General features: G+C 35.6%; 1 protein-coding gene across 1 annotated transcript in view; it reads right to left on the reverse strand.

The window, feature by feature from the left end:
• The window catches only part of EFCAB5 (EF-hand calcium binding domain 5), a gene marked incomplete at both ends in the record, with an annotated part of 137,916 nt that overhangs the window by 40,550 nt on the left and 69,460 nt on the right, over nucleotides 1-27,906 (reverse strand). Inside the window, 4 exon segments of the mRNA XM_081027072.1 lie at nucleotides 1,815-1,970; nucleotides 17,263-17,333; nucleotides 20,248-20,296; nucleotides 22,135-22,291. Of these exon segments, the coding sequence (XP_080883198.1) occupies nucleotides 1,815-1,970; nucleotides 17,263-17,333; nucleotides 20,248-20,296; nucleotides 22,135-22,291 (433 nt within the window).

The raw sequence follows: 27,906 nt of genomic DNA on the forward strand, positions 1-27,906 counted from the left end.
TCCCAGTGATAGAAAAAGTGCTTTGATGTCATATTCTGCATTCTTCTTTATTCTATGGTTCTTCATTTTTCTCCTCAAGCGCTCAGCATTCTTAACTGAAAGTACAGGCTTTTGAACTCTTGAGTTGGCCACTGGTTAAAAATATTCAGACACAATTAACTTCTTTATTCTATACTGCATCTACCTTCCCTACAAAATCAGCACACAACTACTATTTGAATGCTGGGAAGGAAAGCAAAAGGCACAAGCAAACCTCAGTTAATTCCTCTAAATATTATCCCATTGTATTTGTTATGTCACATAAATTGGTATTAAATTGGCCAACAGTACTCTGTAGATAGCCAGGCTTTTACCAGGAAGTAAAATCTTGACCTGCTGTCATCCAACATTGTTAAAGGAAGGAATTTTCAAGGAGGATTGCCTGAAAGACACATAGACATTTCAGATTTTATAAAATACATACCTGACTTAAGCCAAATTATCAGGGATTTGAGAACCTAGACCACAATACATTGGCTCCTTTAAGAATTGCTTTCACTGAATTGCAGTCGGGTATGGTATCATTTGCCTACATTTAAGGTGATTATAAAAAACTGCCCTAAGAAAGTCATTGTTTGACTTATTATAAGTCCATCATAAAGGATGTTCACTTTAACATATAGGGCCCCTTTAATGAGTACTTGTGGGATAAACTCCCGACTTTGAACCCCAAGTTTCTATACTTCTTCTTAGCACCAGTTTGTATTTATCTTATAAACATTGTTGATAGAGTGTTTGGTCATGTTTCCTTTTTCACATTCACTGCTAGGAAGCTTAAATTCAAACTTGTAGACACATATTTAGATCATTATGGTATGCATGTGGGGCTTTGTTCCCGGTTTCATTTAGTACCCTCTCTTGTATTTTTTACTTTTTTCATCCTACTTTTAAGTTATGTTCCTTTGTTGCATTTTATCTTTTCTGGTAAGCTTCCTTAAATCTTTTCTGGAACAGAAAAGATATTTGTTGGTGATACAAACAAATAAAGTTCATAAACAAATATGTATCAGTAAAGTTTGTCTCTATTTTTGCAATCCATTTGGTATCCTGGCATCCCAATATCCTCCCAAATACCATTTTTAGAAACCCTTTTTGATATAAACTTTTCTTGTTTTTAAGAAACAGCATATTAAAATGTGGTAGGCTTTCTATTCCCTGCAGCTCTTTTCTATAGGAAGCCACCAGGAAAGAGAGCAAACAAAAACAATCTTAAGCAACCCATTCTTAAGCATGGGAAAGAGATTTAGAGACAAGGTATACATTGGGAAATGTCATGCCATGCAAGGTGTGGTCTGTAAACTGGTACAAGTCTATGATGAGAAAGGTACAGAAATTGAGAATAGCATCTAGAAAATTTTATAGCAATTTGAGGAAGGAACAGATAATAAATCAGATTTGAATCTGATAAAAAGATAACGTGGGTTATGTTTTGTATGTCCTTATACCCCTCTACTAACGCATTTTCATTGAGTATCAGTCCACAACAGATTGGAAATTAAAAACATCATCAGGGCAGCCAGATGGCTCAGTTGGTTAGAGTGCGAGCTGTGAACAACAGGGTTGCCGGTTGGATTCCCACATGGGCCAGTGACCTGCGCCCTCCACAACTAGATTGAAGGACAACGACTTGGAGCTGATGAACCCTGGAGGAATACACTATTCCCCAATAAAGTTTAAAAACAAAAACAAACGAAAAAGTCATCAACAACAACAACCTAAAAACTGGTCCTTCACAACCAATAGTTTGAGAAGCATGGCTAAGGGTCTTACCCTACCTTCCCACTGTCACAATGCAGGAAGAGTTCAGCAAACATCTGCCTCCGCATATCAGCTTTGATGACCTCCCGGAATTCATCTGCATAGTGGCAAAGGTGCTTAAGGAGTTCCTCAAACATTTCACTTTTAAAGTCTGCAATCTGTGAAAAGATATACTGCAGAGAAAAAGAAGATAAATGATTAGAAGCCATGCTCTTTATTTGGATTTTCCTAAGGATTCAGTTGATGTATGTGAAATTATTGGCTGCAATTTTTTTCTCCCCATATCATTTGCTTGTCCCTTAGATAAAGCATTTTCACGTTCATGCTATTCTACAAGCTGTGCCACAGAAAAAGGTGATTACTACAGGTTCCAACACCATACACCAGTGGGACTAGATATTTTTGGAGCTGTTTCCCCTCTAGATTACATCAGCATTGTATAGGGCAGACTTTTTACCTCACACTATAATATCTCATGATAGAGAGAAATAGATCAAGCATCGGAAGAGTTTCTGAGTGGACTCCTCTCGAAGTTGTAGCCCAATTCACAGTCAATGATTTCCTCCTCTGCCCCAAGCACCGCAGTTAGCCAAATGTGTACTGGTAGTCAGTTTGTCTTCATGACCCTACTTCCGTAGCCATAAGTGATTGGACCAGGGGAGGATACTTCACCTAAACAACGCCATTCAGATTCTTTCCACTGGGAACGGGGAATTAGGACGAGGGAATGGCCACTCAGTGTCTGAGAGAGGCTGGACTTGCAAATGTGAACTTAAGAATTGTTGGGTGGCCAGATTCCTCCATGTGTGAAGTGAGGATGCACGAAAGCCTATATATAGACAGATGAATCAGAAAGCAGAGAGGAAAGAGTCGTGATGTTTTCCAAGTCCCTGTTCTAGTCCCTTCCTGAAGTCAGGTCCTATTTCTGCCCTTGGATTCTGCACATTTCATTTTCAGTTACGTTACCTCCGGTTGGTTTCTGTTTCATGCAATTAAAGTATAGTAACTAATGCAGTTTTTAAAAGGGAACATGTTGTTGGTATATTTCATTGACACATAATTTTTGAAATGAAGGATAGTCGATATTTCACTTCCTCATTAATATCATCCAGGAAAATTTAGAATGTATTATGTAAGAGATGCATTAGGTTTGAATCCATGCTAATAAATCATAAACCATTATTAACTGGCTTAGAGATCAAAAGAGGAAAATTTAAAGCAGAGCAAGAGAGTTTTTTTTTAATTTTTAAAAATGTATTTTTCAATTACTGTTGATGTACAAGTTATATTAGTTTCAGGAGTACAAAACAACATAGTGATTAGACATTTATATACCTCACAGAGTGATAATCCAAATAAGTCTATTACCTATCTGACACAGTACATAGCTATTATAATATTATTGACTATATTCCCTATGCTGTACTTTACATCCCCTGACTATTTTTTTCAATTATGGTTGCCACTCAGTATCATTTTATATTAGTTTCAGATGTATAGTGTAAAGGATAGACATGTATATAATTATACATAGTTTTTACAATGTTATTGACTATATTCCCCATACTGTACTTTTTTATATCCTGTGACCATTTTGTAACTACCAATTTGTTCTTCTTAATCCTTTCACCTTTCTCACCTAGTCCCCCCACCGCCCTTCCAACTAATAACCATCAGTTTGCTCTCTGTATCCATGAATCTGTTTCTGTTTTGTTTATTTTGTTCTTTATATTCCACATATGAGTTTAAGTGAGATCATGTGGTATTTGTCTTTCTCAGTATGACTTATTTCGCTTAGCATAATACCCTGTAGGTCTATCCATTTGTCACAAATGGTAATATTTCATTCATTTTTATGGCCTAGTAATATTCCATTGTATGTATGTACCACAATTTCTTTATCCCATCACCTATTGAGGCTACTTCGGTTGCTTCTATATCTTGGCTATTGTAAATAGCCAAGTGAACATATGGGTGCATATATCTTTTATCTTTTCAAATTAATGTTTTGGATTTCTTCGGATAAATACCCAGAAGTGGAATTGCTGGGTCATAGGATAGTTCTATTTTTAATTTTTTGAGGAAACTCGATACTGTTTTTTACAGTGGCAGCAACAATTTGCAATCCCACTCACGGTGCACAAGTGTTCCCTTTTCTCCACATCCTCGCTAACACTTGTTTATTTATTGATGATACCAACATTGACAGGTATGAGATGATATCTCATTGTGGTTTTTATTTGTATTTCTCTGATAATTAGTGACATTGAGCATCTTTTCATATGTATGTTGGCCATCTGTATGTACTCATTGGAGAAATGTCTATTTAAGTCCTCTGCCCAATTGTTACTTGGACTGCTTTTTTGGTGTTGAGTTGTATGAGTTTTTTACAAATTTGGGATATTAAACCCTTATCAGATGTATGAGTATAATTGGCAAGTATCTTCTCCCATTGAGTAGAATGTCTTTTCGTTTTGACTGTTTCCTTTGCTGTGCAAAAACTTTAGTTTGATGTAGTCCCATTTGTTTATTTTTTCTTTTGTTTCCCTTGCCTGAGGAGCATTGTCAGTAAAAATATTACTAGGGGTAATGTATGAGAGTTGACTTCCTATGTTTTCTTCTAGGAATTTTATGGTTTCAGGTCTTACATCTAAGTCTTTAATCCATTTTGAGTTTATTCCTGTATATGGAGTGAGAAGGTGTCCTAGTTTCATTGTTTTTTGTTTGTTTGTTTGTTTGCATATATCTGTCCAGTTTTCCCAGCAACATTTATTGAATACACTATCTTTGCCCCAATGTATATTCTTGCTTCCATTGTCATAAATTAAATGACTATATAGGCGTGGGTTACTGAATAGTTGACATTTTCTGGAAATACTGTGGCACAATCCTCTAATGCTGAAAAAAAGGACTGATTTATTAAAAGAATCATCCTGTTTTATATTAAGCTTTTTGGAATTGACTTCAAAGCTGTACGAGTTTTCTGGCTGTGGGAATGCTATTAAATCAAGAATTGGTTTAACTATTTCTCCGACAGACACTTTAACATTCTGGATTTATAACCTGTGGGCTTTCTGAACGAGCATGTTCTGTAAGTGTTAGGTATATGCTATAAAGACTACCAGTTGCCAACTCAACTGCAAATCAAATTCCGAATAGAACAATTACAGCAGTTTGCCAGTGTCTCTTGTAAAATCAGAAAAAGTGAAAACACATGGTAGCCTTTGCATTTTCATATCCTCCCAAGGAATAAATCAATTAACATTCATAAATCCTGAAGTGAGTGTTTAAATTAATTTAACAACATATTTAACTACTGATATCCTTCAGTTTAATAGCTCTGTGAGCTGTTACACACTTGAACTGTATTTAATCAAGTTGTCTCTATATGCTGGGTTCCAGTGTAATGAGTTTGGGGCTTTTCCTTTCTGACTTGAAAACCAAAATATTGAGAATATGATAAATGTCACACTTCATAGGTTGGTAGCTACTGTTAGATTCTACAGTTCTGGGCCATTGGGATCCACACTTAATTTAACTGCAGATCAACTGGGGGGTTGATGCAGTGGTTGATGTAAGAACAATAGAAAGAAAACTATGTTTGGAAACTCTCTTAGGTATTAACTTCTAAACTGTCTTTGTAAGCCTTGGGAGTCAATAACATTTTCAGGAATGTCTGCAAACAAGGACTTTAATATTGAAATACGCAGATTATATTTGCTATCTATAATTGATGAGGTGGTGTGTTCATATGGCATTTAGACAGAAAATTAGCTTTCTTGTCTCAGAGAGAAAAATTTTAAAAACAATTAATGCTAATTATATACTCAACAAAGCAGACGAATACTTTAACCCCTCTGATTTCAAAAAATTTGCTTAACAAATGAATTGAACAAAGGCCCCATTTAATATCTAATCATCATCATCATCATCATCATCATCATCATCATCATCAGACTGAAACACACAATTTTACCCCTACTGGTGAAAGGTAGCTTAGGCAATGTGATGGGCTGAGTTGAGTTCCCCCAAATTCATATGTTGAAGACCTAACCCCCAGTTCCTCAGAATGTGACTGTATTTTGAGATAGGGTCTTTAAAGAGGTAATTAAATTAAAATCTACTCATTAGGGTGAGCCCTGGGGGGGGCCCAGAGCTGTCATAAGCTAATATGACTTGTGCCCTTATAAAAGGAGGAAATGTGGACTCAGACACATACAGAAAAAAGACTACATGAAGACATAGAGAGAAGACAGCCACCTACAAGCCAAGGAGAGAAGCCCTCAGAAGAAACCAACCCTGCCAATACCTTGTCTTGGCCCTCTGGCCTCCAGAACTGTGAGAAATTACATTTTTGATGTTTAAGTCACCCAGTCTACGGTACTTTGTTATGGCAGGCCTAGGAAACTATTACAAATAATAAGGAGGCACTCATGACACAGTTCATGGATTTATGTATTCCTTGCAGTTGAAGACCACCGAGGAAGACACACACCAACTTAGAGGATAGTTTGCCACAGGCCCCCCATTTCCCTGGCCTAAAATGCCCCCTTCCCCCCCAAGGTTTCTTCATGTAGTTTCACTGCTTTGAGATGGTCACTGCCTTATGCTGGGTTGTTATCAATTGCATAGTCCGAGGCCTTCGGACTGACATGGTTCAAAGTTTAAAATTTAAACAGAGAGGCTTCATCAACTGTACTCAAAGATTGGCTTTCCTTTAACAGATTCTACTAAATCCAGGCTTTGTATTTTCCCTGAAATAGTATGTATCTGAGTGGCTTTCTATTCTATCAATGTTGCCGCCTCTACCTCTCTCCAAGCGATCATTCTGTCCTCCCCTGCCACAGCTCAAAGCACATGAAAAATAAAATGAGCCAAATAAAAATCACAAAATACAAAATTACAAATGATAGAATAGAAAGCCACTCAGACACATACTATTTCAGGGAAAATACAAAGCCTGGATTTAGTAGAACATGTTAAAGGAAAGGCAATCTTTGAGTACAGTTGATGGAGCCTCTATTTAAATTTTAAACTTTGAACCATGTCTGTCTGAAGGCCTCGGACTATGTAATTGATAAGAAACAACCCAGCATAAGGCAGTGACTATCTCAAAGCAGACCACTATGAAGCAAGAACAGACTGAGTTCCAAAGAAGAGAATCCAGGTACAAGCATGGCCCTTATTTACTTCTGGCCAAGGGGTGCACCAGTTCCTCAGTATGGCACAATCAAAAGTTAATACCTGAATCCCACTGTACAGTATGTGTTGTTTTTGCATAAAATTATTCTTAAGCCCATTATATAACCTCAGACCACTTGAAGCCCAGGCTGCTGAAGGATGTTCCAGGGAAACTGACCCTCACTTTACCTAGTATAATCAGGAAGGTATTGGACTGTTTCACTTGCCCTCATTGAGGAGGTACATGTGTGGCTAGCATCCACACAATGACCAGGTGGGAGACGTCAAAGCAAAGCAAACTCCTAAATTAGGGTGACCAACTGCCTCACTTTGCCTGGGACTTTCCTGGTTTTAGCACTGAAAGTCCCATGTTCTGAGAAACCCCTTAGTCCCAGGCAAACCAGGATGCTTTGAAACCCTATACCTTGATCTGTGCCAATGGTCTAACTCCTGTGAGGGACTTTGGGGAACCTCTGTTTGGAAGCATGCTGTGGTGCATCTTGCTTTATAGAACAAACTACCTCTGTAAGTATCCTTTGCCATAAAAGAAACGCTACAGCCTTTAACTGTGTCTGCGGCATCTTCCCATCACCATGCCATTGGGACAACTAGACATAAAGCAAACTAGAGTTTTATTCTATAGTGTGCATTCACCCATTCTCAACCCATTTTTGTATTTATGTAATCATAAGACAAAAAAATCTAAATGTTTGTTATGGATAACTGGGGATGTTAAACACAAATGATAATCTGAGTCATTATTCTGGTGCCTAGAGTGAGCAGAACAGATAAGCAGGCCACACTCCCCCAGAGAATAGTCCTTTAAGAGGATTCACTCTTGTCTGAGAAAGCTCTACTTCGGAGGCAAGAGTTTAGGGAACTAACTGTGAGAAGAATAAATCAGGAAAGAATATAACCCAGGCCAGAGCCAACTCATAATATCAGTGGAAATAAAAGTGTGTCATCTCTGGAGCCCCCAGAGATGGGGAAAGAGGATCTGTACTGATAAGAGGTCACCTCCCCCAGCTCCTTACTCTGGAGTCTTTGGAGGCTCACCTCTTCCTGAGGCCATCCTTACCCCTCACTCCATGCACTCTTGTCATACTGAAGGTCTTGTATGTAGTCATTACACGGTTAGAGAAAAGAAATTTCCTTCCCCTGGTAGTGCATCGTGATGACGTCCTTTTCTTCAGAGAGTATTTTCCCCACAGAAATAGTCACTCTTACTAAGAACTCCACTTCAGGCACAATGAAACCAAACACCCCTGCCACTATATAAAATACTGCTTCTATTTGGAAAACGGATCCAAGTTCTAAACCACCAATCAACTTACAGAAACTTTTTTTGGGGAGAGGGACATACAGCCATTTGTGGAACCATCATTTCAAAAGTTACGGGCACTTTAACAACTCAAGGTAACCTTTGCCTTAAGACATACCAAAAAAAATACCAAAATAAGACATGCTTATCTCTCCAGACTTCTCCTGAAGCAGATTATTAGGAAAGCCTTGATCAAAACAAAGGGAATTTATAGAGCTCAAAAGTCCAGAAAATTCAAAAAGAATCCTCCTACCTAAGTTAACTACATTTTCTATAACCATGTTAATGATGTTTAGATAAAACAAATATACTTGAAATGGTCTTCTGTTGATAAACAAATTAACCAATCAGATAGTGAAATGAAAGGGTAGATCTTTTATAAGATTGAAATCTGGGAATTCCAGAACTGATCCATTTATCAGCTCCTGCCTACTCCTGGCCTGAAGACAATACAGTTAATTTTGCTAGTGGGAGCCCACTGAAATCTAAAGGTTAAGATTTCTGTTCCTTTTCAAATTTGTATTGGGAACACAATACCTATTTGAACAACTCAATACCAGTGTTAAAATTATACAAATAGTAAGTTTTGTCTCCTAGAGTGAGATCTCTTGGGAACCAGAGCATTCTGAGAATTTAAAACAAAGCCTAACTAACACTCTCCCAAAACATATTTCTTATGTACCTAAATATTCAACTTATAAAATGAAACAAATCTCAAAGAAACCAATACATTAGATATTTTAAATTAGTTCTGTCAATATATAAATGTTTAAAGCATTGTTCTTAAAGTTCCTTTCAAAGTAAAGAGATACAAGGTATGGCAGGTGGAAGAAATTCAAAACTCATGACCACCAGAGGAACTTCCTACATGAAACCTGCCCCACTGAAGTCTCATTTTTCTTTTACTCTGTATCCCTTGGCAGCGATGAATATAATAATTCATAATGTTTTGCACCTGTTCACTGCTTTATAATTGTCTTTTTGTGGTGTGTGTCCTTAATTTGCTTACATTTTGATCCTTCCAATCCCTGGATCCTATTTTGGTTCCATCCAGTGTGTGTATGTATGCGTGCATGTACACACACGTGCACGCATGCGCTCACCCACACACACACACACACACACACACACACACAAATGCCTACACATACCCACAGACACAGTCCCATAACAATGCATCCTTAAGGATAAGAAATACAACTTCTTATTTTGACATTTCTCCTAGCACACAGAGTAAACATTCAGTACATACTTAACAACCAAAAAACTAGGAATAAATATTCTAAAATACTTACTTTGGGTCTGCATTTACCAGAATAAAATATACAAACAGTGAAAGAACTTATAATAAACAAAAACATCATCACCTGTTCGTTTATCCACCAGAAAACAGACGTGCTAGAAAAGTGATATGCATATCCAGGCATCTGTGACCATTCCCTACATTTGTCTTTTTCTCTACATTAACTATTACTCTTTGACTCCATTTCCTCCAAATATTCTCCTTCCTAAGTGCTAATCACACTGCTCACTCATTACAATCAGCGGGGCAATCGCAAGGCATTGTTTCTCCACTGGATGGCACCTGTGTGTAATATGTTGCCTTTTAGCCTGACATTTATTTTCTTTCAGTTTCATTAAACAGTTCTGACAAAATAGCCTTAGAACAAATCTCTTTTAAAGCAAGTGTTCCAAACACTACTTCTATGTCAGATAAGATGGCTCAATGATTTATTGATCAGATAATTAAATTTTTTCAATAAATATTTCTATACAAGAAGTACTTTCTTTGTTTCTAATTGATGCAACAGCACTTCTCTATAATGATAGTACCTGAATATGTGCTCTTTGCATTTCAGGAAGAGAAGTTGGCAATTGTCAGGAAAACTAATATTAATAACCCAAACCATCCATTAAAACGAAATTAGGTGGATAGATACCCACAAAAGTATTATGTAGAATGCTAATGAGTTTGTATCAAGTATTAGTAGGTATACATCACCTTTACCCATTTTCTTCTTAAATTGATGGATATACATACATACATACACATACACATACAACAAGGTGTGATAAAAAAATACGGTGAATGTTTAAATTTTTAAAAATTACTACAGTAAAAGACCCATTGCCATTAATTCCCCTCAAAATACTCCCCCTCGCTTCAAACACATTCATCCCATCATTCTTGCCACTTTCTGAAGCAGTTCTGGAAGTCCTTTTGTGAGTGTCTCACTACACTGTCATGGCTGCCTCGATGTCTTGAATCGATTCAAAATGTTTACCTTTCATGGTCATTTTGACTTTGGGGAAGAGCCAGAAGTCACACAGTGCCAGATGTAGGGAATAAGGTGGATGAGGACACAGTGTAATGTTTTTATTTGACAGAAATTGCCGTTTCAGAAGTGATTGTGACATGGAGCCTTTCGTACATATATGAGGTCAGACAATTAAGTTCGCGAACTTGTTGCAACAATGTTGCTAACCTTTTTTTGATATCAAAAAAACATTTAACCAAGTTTTCTATTTGGAAGTGCTGAAAAGGCTGCATGAAAAAGTTAGACGCCCTGAACTTTTCACCAGCAATTCATGGCTCTTGCATCACGACAATGCACCAGCTCACACGGCACTGTCTGTGAGGGAGTTCTGAGCCAGTAAACAAATAACTGTATTGGAACACCCATCCTACTCACCTGATCTGGCCCCCAATGACTTCTTTCTTTACCCAAAGATAAAGGAAACATTGAAAAGAAGACATTTGAATAACATTCAGGACATTAAGGGTAATACGATGACAGCTCTGGAATGGCTCTGATGGCCATTCCAGAAAGAGTTCCAAAATTGCTTTGAAGGGTGGACTAGGAGCTGGCGTCGGTGCATAGTTTTCCAAGGGGAGTACTTCGAAGGTGACTGTAGTGATATTCAGCAATGATGTATGTAGCACTTTTTCTTGGATGAGTTCGTGAACTTAATTGTCAGACCTCGTTTGTCATATATGATACGTACCCTGTTTCCCCGAAAATAAGACCTAGCCAGACAATCAATTCTGATGCGTCTTTTGGAGCAAAAATTAATATAAGACCCAGTATTATATTATATTATATTACATTATATTATATTACATTACATTACATTGTATTTATTATATTATATTATATTTTTTACTTTACTTATAGTAAAATAAGACCGGGTCTTATATTAATTTTTGTTCCAAAAGACAATTAGAGCTGATTGTCTGGCTAGGAAAAAGATAGGAAAACATGAGGAAATACCTTCATTTTTTATAAGGTGTCAACTGTTATTTCTATAATTGAACTATGTGATTTAAAAAAATAATGACTGCAACCTTTCCTGATCTTCATCATATGGTCTTGTGTTGGAATGATTTTAGAATAACTTTTGTGAAGATATGTTTAATTTCAACAATTTCCTTATTTTTACTTCAGTTTCTCTTTTCTCTATTAGAATCAAGTACAATTAAATGTTTTTTATTTTAAGTGATTAAAATCTTATAACAGAATTTATGATCATCTACATCTATATACCCATCTATCTATTGAGACAAAGTATATAAAGCTGTTTAAAATAATGTTTATTTAAGGGTGACAATGGTTATTTCTGGGTAACAAATTTATGGTGATTTTAAAATCCCCACCTTCATACTTTTATGTATTATTTAAATTCATTCTTTGGTCACAATAATTTCTTTTAATTGAATAGTATTTTTCTTAGAAAATGTGCCAACATGTTAACAAGAATTAATTCTATGCCATGGGAATATATGTATGTGTGTGTGTATTTATATATATTTACTCTATTTTTAAATATACATGTATTTTTAAAATTCCTCATCCCACCTCATTTTTAAAAGTTTTAAGACTACAATTTCTCATTTGAGTAAACATTTAATAGCATTCCATAAAATCAGATGTAAGACTTTGACCCAAGAATTATTAAAGAGATTAATTTTTAAATTTCTAAATGGTTGGGCTTAATAATTTTAAAATTTGTTTATTATTTTCTAGTTTTGTTACATAATAAGAGAATCTAACATGTCAAATTTCTAGTTTTTAGACTTATAAGGTTTTCTTGGTGTCCTGTTTATAACAAATTTTGACAATATTCTAAGAAAACTGGACCAGGGTCACTGGAGGGATTGAAGTTCGATATATACTTTTATAATAAGTCTTATTGATAATGTAACAGTTTCTTTATATCCTTATTTATTTTTTACCTCTTTGACTTATCAAATACTTTTTAAAAAATGTTTTATCACTTCACATCATACACAAAAATAAACTCAAAATGCATCAAAGACTTAAATAACTTAAATATGAGCTGAAACTATAAAACTTAAACGTCTACCTTTATGACCTTGATATTAGGCAATGGTTTCTTAGACATGACGCCAAAGTAGAAGCAACAATAACAAAATTAGATAAATTGGACTTCATTAAATTTTAAAACTTTTGTGCTTCAAAGGACACCATCAACAAAATGAAGATAACCCACAAAATAGGAGAAAATATTTGCAAATTATATATTTGACCAATGGATTGTATCTAGAATATAAAATAACTCTTATAAAAGACAAACCAATTTAAAAATGGTCAAAGGATCTAAGTAGACATTTCTCCAAGGAAAATATACAAATGACCAATTAATACATGTAAAAATGTTCAATATCATTTTAGCCATCAGGGAAATGCATTTCAAAACCACAATGAGCTACCACTTCATACCCATAGGAATGGCTATAATTAAAAAATAAAACAAACAAAAAAAACAACAGAGAATAACAAGTGTTGTCAAGGATGTGGAGCAATAGGAATCCTTGTTCACTGTTTGTAGGAATGTAAAATGGTGCAGCCATTTTTTGTGTAGAAAAGAGTCTGGCAGTTCCTCAAAAGAATCAACATAATGTTATATGAGCCAGCAATTCCACTCCTATGTATATACCCAAGAGAATTGAAAACATGTTCACCATATATGCAAATGTTCACATTCACAATGGTCAAAAAGGAAAAACAACCCATATGTCCATCAACTTACAAATGGATAAATAAAATATGAAATGTCCACAAATAGGAATATTATTCAGCAATAAAAATAAAGTGTTGACACATGCTGTAACATGTATGCTAAGTGAAAGAAGCCAATAACAAAAGGCCATATATTGTATGGTTTCATTTATATGAAATTTCCAGAATAGGAAAAGCTATAAGAGACAGAAAGTAGATTGGTGGAGTTCTAGGCCTAGAGGTTAGGAGGGAAATGGGCAATGACTGCTGATAGGTATGGGGTTTCTTTTGGGGGTGATAAAAATGTTCTAAAATCGATTGTTTTAATGGTTATACAGTTACGTAAATACACTCCAAACCAATGAATTGTACACTAAATGGGTGAATTGTAAGAATGTAGGAGGTTGAATAATACCCCTCAGAGATAAATCAGGTCCGAATCTCTGGAACCTGTCAATACTACCTTATAGAGGAAAAAAGTCTTCGCAGCTGTGATTTAGTTAAGGTATTTGAGATGAGGAAATTATCCTGGATTATTTAGGTGGGCTCTACATGCAATTGTATGTGCTCTTATTAGAGGGAGATTTCTCAGACAGAAGAGGAGGTAATGTGACCATAGAAGTAAAGACTGGTGATGTCGCCACAAGTCGAGGGATACAAGCAGCCACCAGAAAATGGAAAAGGCAAGTCTCCACTATAGCCTCCAGAATGAGTGCAGCTCTGCTGACACCTTGATTTTGGCCCAATAATAATGATTTTGGGCTTCTGGTCGCCAGAACTGTGAAAGAATAAATTTCTGTTTTTTTAAGGCACCAAATTCATGATAATTTGTTACAGCAGCCATAGAAAATAAATACAGCTCTATCTCAATAGAGCTGGTAACAAAAAAAAAAACACGTTTTAATATTGCCACAATTATTGTAGATTTTTGTTCATTTACTTTATATTTCTCATGTATTTTTACATATTGCATTGAAATGTTCTATAAGCTCATGAAGCTTATCATCTTTATTAATTTTAAATTTTATAAATATACAACTTTAACATTTACAAATATAGAAAATGGTTGTGGTTCCATTAAATTATTTTTAATCTTGAAATCTGCTCAGTTTTGTTTGTTTGATTGCTTGTTTTCATTATCAGATATTCCTTCAATTCTCTTAATTTTATCCTTTTTGTCGTTTTATATTAGGTGCTTTGCTCATAAAGAGCAAATAGCCTTTTTTTCCAATTATCAAAATATCACCAATCATAAGATAGACTACTGATTTAAAAATAGATTTGGGGGGTTGGAGGAGAGAGGAAAATATTATTTCATTAAATGTATCCATTGTTTGCAAGGTGCATCTTTTTTAAAAAAAACACTTTATTGAGGTATAACTGACATGTAAAAAGCTGTACATATATTTTTTTAATTTATTAGTTTCAGGTGTACAAGACAAGGGAATACTTAGACGTTCATCATTTATATCCCTCACACTGTGAACCCCCTTCCCCCCATCCACTATCCCTCCGACCTCGCACCGAGCCATCACATTATATGTATAAAATTATAGTTGGCATTCATTATTATTTAGCTTCTGGTGTACATTTATACAATGGAGTATTACGCAGCCATAAAGAAGAAAGAAATCTTATCATTTGCAACAACATGGATGGATCTAGAGAACATTACGTTAAGTGAAATAAGTCAGAAAGAGAAAGACAAGTACCATATGATCTCACTTATATGCGGAATCTAAAGAAAAGAAAGCTGTACATATTTAATATATACAACTTAATTAGTTTTGGGATAAGTATACACTGATGAAATCATCATCACCAAGACCATATAGACACCTCCATCACTTGTAAGATGCATTTTGATATCAGAAGTGCAAAAGGAAAACTGTTTACCTTAGAAATAATGAAATATGAAATATGAAGAGGTTTCCAATCACATGGAAGAATGGGAGAAGTTACATTTTTAACTTGACATTGCTAGAGAAGACCTCTCTCTTTGCAAATTGGGAAGACCCGGGAGTTCATTTTTACAACATTACCTTAATAATAGTTCTCTTAATTTTTAAAAATGCACTCAAGTGATGTTATTTTGGCAATTTCCAGGTAAAATAGGGGCTCTGGAATAAATTTAGTTTCAACTGAACCAGGGTAAGATGTCACACCATGATTATTAATGTTTTCATTTCAGTCTGGCAAATTAAATTGCCTTTTCCAAGAAATATGAAAAGACAATGAAAGGGTGACAGTTTTGTCAGAAGTACGTAAGGTAACAAGAGACCAGACGGAACTAGGATTTTTCTCATCACTTCTAATTTATCTGGGAAAGATTGAAAAGATTTTTACTGAAAATTGTGATGTGCTATTTGCAGCCGAGTTTTTTAAAGTAAAAGAAAAGCCTCTTTTTCTATCCTTCTAAGTTTGAGTTATCTGACACTAACAAAATAATACATGCATTAAAATATACACATTCTTGGGGAAATTTGTATTCTAGAGAATACTCTGATTTCTGACAAAACTGAATTTACATGGGCACTAAAAAATTCCAGTCATTCAAATTTTGTAAAATACTCTACTTGTATTTTCCATTGGAAAGAAGAAAATAATGATGTAGAAGAAATTTCATTTAGAAAATTAGCTCCTTGTAAAAGAAAGGTTTGTTCAATAAATAGAGTGGTATATTTAGCTAGTCGTGGTAGGGAAAGAAATGAAGTTGGATTCTCACTTCATTATTTATCAAAATAATTTTCAAATTAATTTAAAAATAAAAAGAGCTAGAAAAAAATGGATGGATACAGCTGAGCTTAGGAAGGAAAGAAACTTCTAAGCATTAGAAGCAATAGAAAAAAAACCTCTAAAAAATTAATAGATTTCATTACATAAAAATTTCGGTAAGTTAGAAAACAGCTTTAAAATTTCTTAAACAATTGAGAAACCTTGAAAAAGACTGGCTTGGTGAGTTCGATTTAGATACAGAGGTGGTTCAGAATATGGGCTATGATTGCAGGGGAGATACGCATCTAAAACAATTTCGGCCATTAGTTTGGCCCTGTGACTCGTGGATACCGAATAGACAAATACGGAGTCTAAGAAAACACAGAACATGGCTAAGATAGGATTACCAAATTCTTATCTGTATGGTAATCACTTCAAGAAAGTTTTCAGAAATCCTTCCTAAGAACCTTGGATTTGTATATAGTGCATAGTCATCACCTTCAATGGGGCCAGGGTGTAGGAGCGCGGAAGGAAAAAGTTAACCTCTACTCTGGGACTCAGAGAAAAACAAGCGGAATTAGAAGAAAGACATGAAAAAACATAAAAGCAGGCTATAGAAAACTTAGAATGCTCGTACCATTATAGTCCTTGTTTTGCTTATTCCACTGCAATAGAATCATCCTTTCTCAGATGCAACATTATGTAGACTTTGAAATCAAACTGCCTGGATACAAATTTCCCCAGCTCCACTAACTGTGAGACCTGGTGCAAGTTACTTACCTTTCAGCACCTCAGTGTGTTCATTTATAAAAGTAGGAATAAGGGTTGCGAGAGTTTTTACATGAGCTAACATATGGGTAGCTTAGGATAATACCTGGCACATAGCTAAGTGTTAGATCTCATTATTATTTGTATAAGCAGATTTCTCTGAATACAAAAAGCTGGTTTTTCTTCATCTTACCTGAAGGTGTCAATGGAAGTTTTTTTACACTTTCACATCATGAGTACCACTGATTGAAAGAACTTATAAGATGCCTTTGATTACAAAATGTAACCTAACTTCAGAGTTGTTAAAATATTTTAAAGTGTGCATCTTAGAATCGATAAAATAAGTTACTATGCTTTCATTTAATTTAATTCTAAGTTAATGTATACGTGACATCCACCAAAGACAATTGAAACTGGCAAAATAATTTGATTCAAATAATGAATAAAATAACTTCTTACTTCTGTAAATTCCATTTTGTTCAATCTTGGTTCCATTGAGTCAGCAATATTCAATTGTTTGCAACGTGCTTCTAATTATGGAATAAAGGTTGTTTGCTAGTTAGTGTGGTTATAATACATTCATATTTTATAATCATTTAAAAGAAGAACATAAAAGTATTTCTTAATATCCATCAATATTTACAATAAAGTAAATGGTATACAGTTGGGTAACATTTCAATTACTATAAAATTAGTATTTTTCCTGGCTTTTACTTGACCAAGCAACCCAAACACTAAAAAGAATGTGCCTACCTTTTAATGACCAGGTTGAGAAAAAGCAGAAACAAATATGCACATCAGTAGTATAAAAGACCACTAAAAACTCTGTGTTAGTTTACTAGCATTTATATTAACACATCCTAAAACAAACACTTCTACAGACTTTATTTTAAATGTTTTATTTTGTCTTTAATGTTTCTTAAGTTAAATAAATAAAATATGAATATATTCTTTTAGTAAAAGATTCAAATAATACAAAAATGTAAGTAGCAAACTATGAAAGTCTACTTTTCCCCTGCCCTCCAGCAGTACTTTCACCCTCTGCCCCAGAAGTAACCACTGTCAACAGTTTATTGCCATCCTTCCTGCAGCTTTCACTTTGAATACATACAAATATCTTTTGTTTTTCTGTATATAAATGTGATCATATTGATCCACAGCTTGCTTTATTCACTTAACCACTAATCTTGTTGATCTTTTCAAATAGGATCTGGAGCTCAGAGGGAAGGAAGGTTTGGGATGGGAATATGGATGAGAGTCATGGGTTTGAATAAGAAAACCCAGGAAGTGTGGATCGTGTGTAAAGGGATAATAGAACCGAAAGGAAACTCTGGAAAACAACACTGAAGGTGCAAAGAAAAGAAGAACCAGGAAACAAAAATGCTAAAAGGTGATCAAAGATAGAAGGAAAAAAATCAAGAGAGCATGATATCGCAAAAGCATAGAAAAAAAGTTTCATGAATAAGAAAGTGATAAATAATGGTGAATGTGGCAGTGAGTTTGAACAAAGATGTTTTAAAACCTCCATTTAATACGACAATTATGATCCTTGATGACCTTACCAAGATGCAAATACAAACTGTATGAAAGCTCAGGATGAAGGAACTAATACACTGGCTTCCCCTCTTCTAACAGTACCTCCTCCTGCGAATCAGGAGCTGGTGCATAAAAAGATTCTTTAGTCACTCTTGATTTTTTAACTGCTTATTAAGAGATATCAATTATTGTCACAAGAGGACTGTTACCCGCATCCCAGATCTTCCCCTAAGCTCTGGAAGATCATGCAAGCCAGACTGGTTTCTATCAGTAACAGTTGCTATTAAGTGTATGTGTCTGTCCCCTGGCTGGACTTTGAGCAATTTAAGGGCAGGAAACATGTCTTAGTCCTCTTGGCATCCTCTTCCCCATCACAGGTTCTGGAACTAAATGAGGGCTCAATAAATATTGAATGAATAAATGGTACCGAAATTAAATATTATTATAGTACAGGAGGTGAGAAGAGAAACAAACACTGCCAATTGGAGTGGCCTACATGTCTCTAATTTTATCACAATCTCACATAGAGCTCTTTTCATTCTTTTTGTACCCCCATCAAAAACTAAGTAAATAAAATAAGTTATTTCAAAGCTTTTCTGAAAGGAGCGTTGAGGTTGTACTAAGTGAAGAATTGTAGTTTTTGGATAGGCTGAAAAGAGAAAAGTAAAAGGTTGTTAGCCAGGTCCAAATCATGTTTCGGAAGAATGGAAAGCATATTTTATTTTTAAAAGTGAAAACAGACTTCAGATAATAATTGTTATCAGTCTAATCAAGTGGTCAAAAATCAATTGGAAAAAATCAACTGGATATAAATTATGTAAATCTCAGGACCTAAACTCTAGTTCTTTATTCAACAAGTCCGATTTTTTTGGGGGGTCTGGGGGGCTTAATCTCATATAAGGAAACCTTTCTGAAAACGAAAGCATCAAAATCTTTGGCTGTCCATATGTGTGGTGCTTACTGCCTCCCTCTTCCCCCGTGAGCATGGAGGGAATTTGTAGGTGAGTTTTTGTTGCCACAATGATGGGGAGTAGCAGTACAGGCGGAACTCCTGCAATTCCAGCACAATCAAGACTTTCCCCCTCCTGCCAGACTCTCAAGTAGGTGAAAACACCTGCTTAGAATAATTTGGAGTCTAGAACCTACCCCTATTTTAAGTACAAAATACAAAACATATTTTTACTGTTGAATTTTTGAAAAGTATAACTACTATGAATATTTGAGAGAGGATTGTACTTTGCTTCCTTCTGGAACTTTATCAAGAGTTGTTCACCATTTCAGGAAATTACGTAATGGGAAGTAATATCATAAATTGTATCTGAACTCTAACACACATACCTGTGTCAGTCTGCATTTTCTACCTCTCCTATTCATGGGGATTTGTCCATATACAAATCCATTCATTTTGCTCTTATTTCAAATTGCCAAATACAAAGAAATGGTCGATCAGATGTAATTTTACTTTTCTTATATCTAAACATGCTTTATAAGTAAATACAGATTTCTGACTACTCCATTCTATCTTATAGTGAAGTTGTAACCAAACATTCATATACTGAAATTTAGTACATATAATTTTCTTACGTCTCTCCTCATATTTCTCCTTTATATCACAAAGATATGTGACATTATATCTTTCTTTTAAAATATATGTAAGTAATATTTTCTAGGAATTTGATAGGATAATAAAACATATTACAGAATATTTGTAATAAAATGAGCCACTAGACTAAAAGAATTGAAAATGACTATTGCTTCTCTGCGTTCTCCATCTGGAAAGAGCCAAAGATCTTAAGTATATCTGTATAACATCTATCTCAATATTGACTCTTCATCTTAATTCAGCACCCCTTCTCTTTCCCAAAAAAGAGAGAAAAACATAAATGCTATAGTAATAGGCATGCTTACCAAGCTGGTAATCTGAATTTTGAAAAAATTCATGAAGAACATTCTGAATCTGCCAATCAAAGAGATCATATATTACTTCTCAATTACCGTATATTTAGTGTTTTAGACTAAAAGCCGGCTTTAATATTCCAGTTTAGGTCCTGGGTAATCCTTTTAACCCAGGGGCAAAAATAGTAATAATTAACATTTAGTTTATAGAATATTTCAAGGTATATAAAATGCTTTCACATATGAGTATGGCCTCAATGGTTCCCAACCTCTTTGTGTAAAAGCTAGGATGCTGAGAGGGAGCCTGGTTTGCCTCCTCCAGGGGCATCTCTGTCATGATGGAGCTAAGGCCCCTTTGGCAACCAACTCGGCAATCCAAAGAATCCTCTATAATTCCTCATTCTTCACTTACAAAGCACTGACATTTCAGAATTCTTCTTGGTCCATTTTTTAAAAAATAGATTTTATTTTTTACAGCAGTTTTAGTTTCACAACAAAATTGAGCAGAAAGTATAGTGAGGCCCTATATACTTCCTGCCCCTACTGTTGTACACTCTGTGGGTTTTGACAAGTGTATGATGATATGTATCCATCATCATGGTATCATCCAGAACTGTTTTACCACCCTAAAAATCCTCTGTGCTCTGTCTATTCATCCTTCCTTTCCCTCTCACTCCTGGAAACCACGGATCTTTTTACTGCCTCCACAATTTTACGTTTTCCAGACTCTAACAGAGTTGGAATCATACAGTATGTAGCCTTTTCAGATTGCCTCTTCTCAGTTAGTCATATGGGTTTAAGGTTCCTCCATGTCTTTTCATGGTTTGATAGCTCATTTCTTTTTAGTGCTGAATAATATTCCAGTGTTTGGATATACCACAGTTGATCTATCTATTCACCTACTGAAGGATTTCTTGGTTGCTTCCACACTTTGGCAATTATAAATAAAGCTGCTATAAACATCTATGTACATGTTTTTACAAGGACATAGTTTTCAACTCCTTTGGGTTGAAACCTTTTCAACTCCTGGGTTCAACTCCTTTGGGTTTAACTTAGATTGTACACCAAGAAACATGATGGCTGGATTGTATGGTGAAAGTATGTTTAATTTTATAAGAAACTGCCAAACTGTCTTCCAAAGTGGCTGTACCATTTCGCATTCCCACCAACAATGAATAAGAGTTTCTGTTGCTGCACGTTTTTGCCAGCATTCGGTGTTGTCAGTATTCTGGATTTTGGCCACTCTGGTAGGTGAGTAGTGGTATCTCATGGTTGTTTTTTCTGTTTTTGCCCATTTTTTAATCTGTTGTTCATTTTCTTATTGTTGAGTTTTAAGAGTCCTTTGCATATTTTGGATAACAGTCCTTTATCAGATATGTCTTTTGCAAATATTTTCTCCCACTCTGTGGCTTGTCTTCCTTGGTCTATTTTTTAATGATTCACTTTGAATCAAAAATATGCTTGTCATTTTTATCTAACTAGCAAGTATTCTCACATCTATATACAACTAAGAGAAAATATTTAACTCTTAGAGTACAGATATTTTCTGGAGCTGAGACACGGTCTCTTAGCCCACAGAAGTAATTAGTCACATGCATATAAAGTAGAAACAAAAAAACAAACAAGTGAAATCTATATCTGTCTGTAATGACGAGTTTGGGAACTTCAGTCAGAGTCAATATTTTAGAACTCTAGCTGTGGTTTTTTTTTTGTTTTTTTTTTAAATACTCAAGAAAAAATTGAAAATAATCTACTCTCATGGACTGGACATATCAAGAATTGACTTACCTCAGCAGGAGTGAAAATTTAGATGGAGGCTTTTAGCACTCCACTCAGTATTCAACCATCATCCTCTTATTGTCCATCCCACCTGCCCTTCACAGAGTCCTCCTTTCTTACCACTATCATAGGGATCATTCCTTGGGGGTCTAGGATCCATTCATTGAACTGTTCCTGCAGAGCCTGTCTCCGTGTGTTGGCCACCTTGACTTTGACTTTACTTATGCATTCTCTTTGTTCTTGTTGCTGTTTAACCTTCTCCTTCATCTTAGAGACTCTGAAAGACGTAGAAATAGAATATGTGAGTACGTTGAGTTAAGACCACCGGATTTAACTTCGATTGTTCAAATGGTAGAATACAAGAGTGTAGAACCTCATCTAAACTTTGTACTGGTCTTTTCTCCATGCAACTGTCCTTGATTCAACTCTGCAGCCCATTAATCATATGCTACCTTCTACTATGACTTGCCTTTTTATAGAGGTAGGCCTTATTTTACCCAACTAAATACTATGTTTAGGAAATGCTAAGAATATCCCTAGAAGTTGGCACATATACACTGAAAGCAAGGTTGAATGCACTAAGGCCTTAAGTCGGTGAGCTTCTCTCTTCTCTGGACACAGAAACAATATGGAAGGACTCTGATTCACAGTCTAGGGCGGGAGCTTGAAAGCTGCATGTATAACAAGCATCTGAGGTAATTCTGATGCCTTGGACCAAGCTTTTGATTTCTGTCTAGGAATATATATTGCCAATTTCCTTATTTTGGCCAGAGTCAAATACTGGGACAGCCCCTGAGCATAACAGTTACCCTTGGACTCAGACAGAGCTGTATCATCCAAGTGGAAAATTAGGGAAGAATTGTGATTTCAGTTGTTCATTGTCCCTATTAGGACTTCAAAACCTCCAAACTGGCTTTGATTGAAAGACCAAAATAACTCAGAACTGTAAAAATAGCTGCTGGTTTCAAATGTAATTTTCCAATAATGTCTGAGGCAGGTCTTCATCTTTCAAAGAAGAAAAACTAAGGCAATCTGATGTTAAAATGCAAAAGAATTTTCAGTAAGAACTGGTAAATTGGATACCTTTAATAATCCAAAAGAAACAACTAAAATCTAAGTCATTACTTTATGCCCATATGAAGCCTTCAAAATTCTCCAGGAAAATAAGACTTCAAAGATAAACTTTAAAGTTTGAAGACCAAAGGAGGCAAGTGGTTTAATAGTGTAGAACAGCCTGTTTCTAAACCACTAGAAGGTTAATATTTTAAAGGAAGTGCTAAGTTCCTCTGGTACAACTGCTAAGCTGACAAACTTCCATCACTTATCTCAGAGCCTCCAGTCCCTTTCTTTGCTGGCTCTCCTTCTGCTTTTCCCCTACTCTTTCTCCCTCTGCTGCTTTATCTATCTCCCTCTCTCTCTCATCTCTCCCTTTTCCCTTCTCCCTCTCTCTGCATGACTCTCTATTCTGTGTCTGTCTTTCTTCTAGCTTTGTCTCTTTATTCATTCATTCATTCACTCACTTACTAAGTCAATCACTTATTCACTCATTACACAACCATTTATTGGTCACCTACTATGGATTCTGCCATTAATAAAGCTTAGGGTCCAATGCAGAACAGTTCAACAATATTGTATAATAAGTACTGAACACAAAAATGGATTAATAAAATTGGGTTTCTGTCACATTTCTGTCTGCCTGAAATACTTTTCTCTTTCTCTCTTTGCTTGATTAGGTCTTCTACATCTTTTATGTCCCAGCTCAGACATCATGTCCTCCCACTTGTTAATGCCCACATTAATTTAATGTCCACTGTACATGAGACTGTAGATATAATCTAAAAGGATTTTAAATTGATTAAGTAATAACTCATTGAAGGAATGAACAAAATTTCTCTTCTGTGGTCTGTATTATCTTATGAGGATATCCACATCCATCAACAGAATTCCAGAGCATCCAAAACTCTTAATTTTGCTCAGTGTAGAGTAGGGATAACCTGTTAACACTATAAATATAAGTATACATCCATATTTAAGGAGACTGGAAAGGAGGAAAAACTTGTGGGGTAAAATGCAAAATGGTCACAAATTCTTCCCATTTCTTTATGCATGGCTGTTTGTATGCAGTGTAACTTTGCAGCTCCTCCCATCAAGAGGTTGGAGTCTATTTCTATACCCTTGTGTCTGGTGTGGCCATGTGACCTGCTTTGGCCAATGGACCATTAGCAAACATGATGCAAAATCAAGTTGAAAAGTGCTATTAATTACACCACAATGAAACTGGAAGAAAAAAGAAAGTGCTTGAACATGGATGGGGCTTGCCTCTTTTATTGAACTTAGGAGCTCTTCCACCACCACCTTAGAAATGAGCTTGGCTAGCCTTCTGGATGATGATCCACTTACTTCCATTGCTTTTGCAAACAAGTCATTAATAGACAAGTGACTAAGGCTATCAATTGACACCTTATTACAATGCACGAGTAAGTGCAACTGATACCACGGGGAGCAGAGATGAGTCATGAATCAAGCCCAAGGTTACCATCCCACAAAATCATGAGCAAATATCATAAATTATTATTGCTTTAAGCCACTAAGTTTTGAGGTATTTTGTTATGCAGCAAAAGCTAACTAATCAAAGTTCCCCCTCTTAACAAGTATTTTGATATCTTTTAAGGAAAAGCACAGTATAACGCTAACTGATCATTGTGACAGCTCTAGTTGTGACAATCCAAATTCCATCCATCCATTCAAATTTTACAAGGAAAACCTTCCACTTAGAGCAGTATTTGCTTAAATTATATCAAAACTGAATGTTGTATTTCATCAAAACTGGTTCTAACCAACTTAAGTGGATACTGACCATGAATTTTGAGTAACTCCAGTATACCAGACCATTACTGGACCTAAATGAAGACTCTTGACTGTTAAACAATGGGGCTTGTTTTAATCAATCATGTACAAACCTATGGACTTACTCTGTCCTCTACAGTAATAGTTATTAATTATTACATATATAAACAGTATGAAGCTCCCTTCCTAAAACTTAAAAACCCCTGAATTTTCCTCTTCTGCAAGCTATTCAGTGAAGTCTTCACTGGCATGTATTTCTTTGTCTGGCAAGTTAATATGCTTGGTCTTTGTTTGTTTGTTTGTTTTTAAGCTCTAGTGGTTTTAGTTTCACAAAGCTAAGCTGGACCTCTTGCTATTCCTGGAGCATAGCCATATTATTCCTGTGATGAGTATTTCTATGAAAACCACATATGATGTATCCACTTAATTATTATACTAATTCTTAGTTTCTTTTTGTTTATTCAACATGTGTCTTATTTATGAAATGAGATTCCTAACATAAGTGTAATGACTTACGAAAAATCTAAGTTACAGGTTAATCAATGATATTGGAACAGAGAAATAATTAGGTTTATTTGGAATTTTATAAAATGATGAAGAACATTTATCATAGCCTCTCCATTAAATACTGATGATTAATTCCAGAGATTTCAACATTAAATACTTGATTACCCCCAAATTAAGATGTATCTCATAATAATCTTATGTATCTAAAAACAAAAAAGCAAAAAAAAAAGCCACACCAAAAAAACCTTTCATCATGAGGGCAAAAGAGAGATTAGGTTAGTTAATTCACAATGAAGTACTATTTCGAGTGAACTCTAGAGGATTGGTAGGATAAGGTAAAGAGGAAGAAGAGTGATACAGGCCAAGGGAATGGTACATGTAAACACCCTGAGTGAGAAAGAAGCGCAGTATGTTTGAAGAACTGAAAGAAATCCTGTTTTTGGAGTAGAGAGTGTGAGAAGGAACGAGGCAGGAGGCAGGGCTAGAAAGAAAGTCAGGGACTTAAGTAGGTCATACAAGGAAGGTCTTACAGCCCAGTTAAGGATTTAGGACTTCATTCTAAGAGTAAAGGGATACCACTGAAAGCTTTTACATTGAAGAAAAACATGATAAGGTTAACCTTTAAAAAACAAATCACTTCAGATACTGGTAAAGAACAGACTGGAAGAAGGCAAGAGTGGATGTAAACATACCAATTAGGAGACTGTTGCAATAGTGCAACTGAGAGATGATGGTGGCTTCGACCAGGGTTGTCACAATGGGAGAGGTCAGAAATGGATAGATTGGAGAGAAGGAGGGAAAATCAATAGGACTTAATGATTTACTGGAAGTGAGCAGTAAGGAAGCAAGTGTCGAGGTTGGTTGATCCCTCCGCTTTTGGCTTGAGACTCTGGATGGTTAGCCAAATAAGACAGTTGAACCTGACGTGCTTGTGAAACACCCAAGTGCAGATATTGAATAGATAACTACATACACTGTTTGGAGCTCAAAACGGGTGTTTGGGCTAGAGATATAAATCCAAGAGGTATGAATGTATAAACGGTAATGGATGTCATGTGTTGGAATGGGAGCACTCAGGGATGGATTATGGCGTCATCGGAGAACAAGGCCTAGTACCAGGCCTTGAGGAACCTTAGTCTTTGAAGATCAGGTAGCGGAGAATAATCCAGCAAAGGACATGGAGAAGAACTGAATAGGGAGAGAAGGAAAACTAGTAAAGAATCATATCATAGAAGGGAAGGGAAAGACTATTTCAGGGGGGAAATTGTCAACATCGTTGAATACTGCTAAGAGGTCATGTAAGATGAGGATGGCAAACTTTCCACTGGGCCTATAATCAACAGAACTGTTGGCAAATAGTAGGAATGGAGAATATTGTGATCTTGGTAAGGGCCATTTATTGAAGAGAGCTTGGAACAAAGTCCAGATAGAACAGGTTGAGAAACATGGAAAGTAGGTAAAATGTGTATGAACAACTGCTTTGCTAAATTTAGCTATGTTTTAGTTATATTTCATCAACTACACTGCATAAGTTCCTCCTGACAAGAACCAAATTTTGTAATTTTTCCCTGTTAGGTATGGCTCAACATTGAGCATACAGTAGTTATGCAATAAATACTAATTGAGTAAAGATGCCTTAATAAATTCAAGTTATTAATTCATTTATCTAACAAACACTATTAAGCCCCAACTCATACCAAGCACTGTGCTCAGTATTGGAAATACAGGTGTGATAGAAAATAATTCTTGTCTTCAAAGAAATTATGAGGAGGTATCTCAACAATTACATTACAGTGTGCTGAAGGTTGACGTGAGCCTATAGATGCTTCAAGAATATATAGAAAAAGTACCGAATCCAGGCCAGATGTGGCAGAATGTATCCCAGAAGAAGTGATACTTAGTGTGGCTTAGAGATGGGTATGAAACTAGTCAGTATATATGCATTATTATTATGCTTTAGGTTGAAAAAAAGTAGAACCTGTTTGGACAAAGTCCTATGACACATATTTGGGTATAATACATAGTCATTCAAATACTATAAAAACACATTTTCCTTCTCTATCCACTCCCTTTTGGCATAATCTGTTTTACTGTACTGATGAAATATGATACTCAATTCAGATTCACAAGATGATGAATATTGATAATGTCCCCTGGGGAGAAGCACCTGTAAGCACAAGGGTTGGGCTGAGTAAAGAGGTGGCAGCTGTCTACCTGAGCAGACAGTTGTCTAGGAAGTCACTGTCTCCTGGCAACTGAGAAACACCCATATCAAGGATGAAACATTCCCTCGGTCTTGCCAAGTCCTAGTGCCAGCATCTTGTAAGGATGAGTTAGACATCTTGAGGTTTTTTGTTTGTTTGTTTGTTTTTAATACAAAAAGTAAATACTTTGAGGTAAAGCCTCAAACCCTTTGCAGATATCCCATTCCAATAGAAACATACACAACAGATTTCTGACATAGTCTGCATAAGTTCATTGAACACTGTATATGAGTTCATTAGCAGGGAATCATTTTAAGTAAAATAAAGGCACGCA

The sequence above is a fragment of the Rhinolophus hipposideros genome (genome assembly GCF_964194185.1).
Source record: "Rhinolophus hipposideros genome assembly, chromosome: 20".
Taxonomy (NCBI): domain Eukaryota; kingdom Metazoa; phylum Chordata; class Mammalia; order Chiroptera; family Rhinolophidae; genus Rhinolophus; species Rhinolophus hipposideros.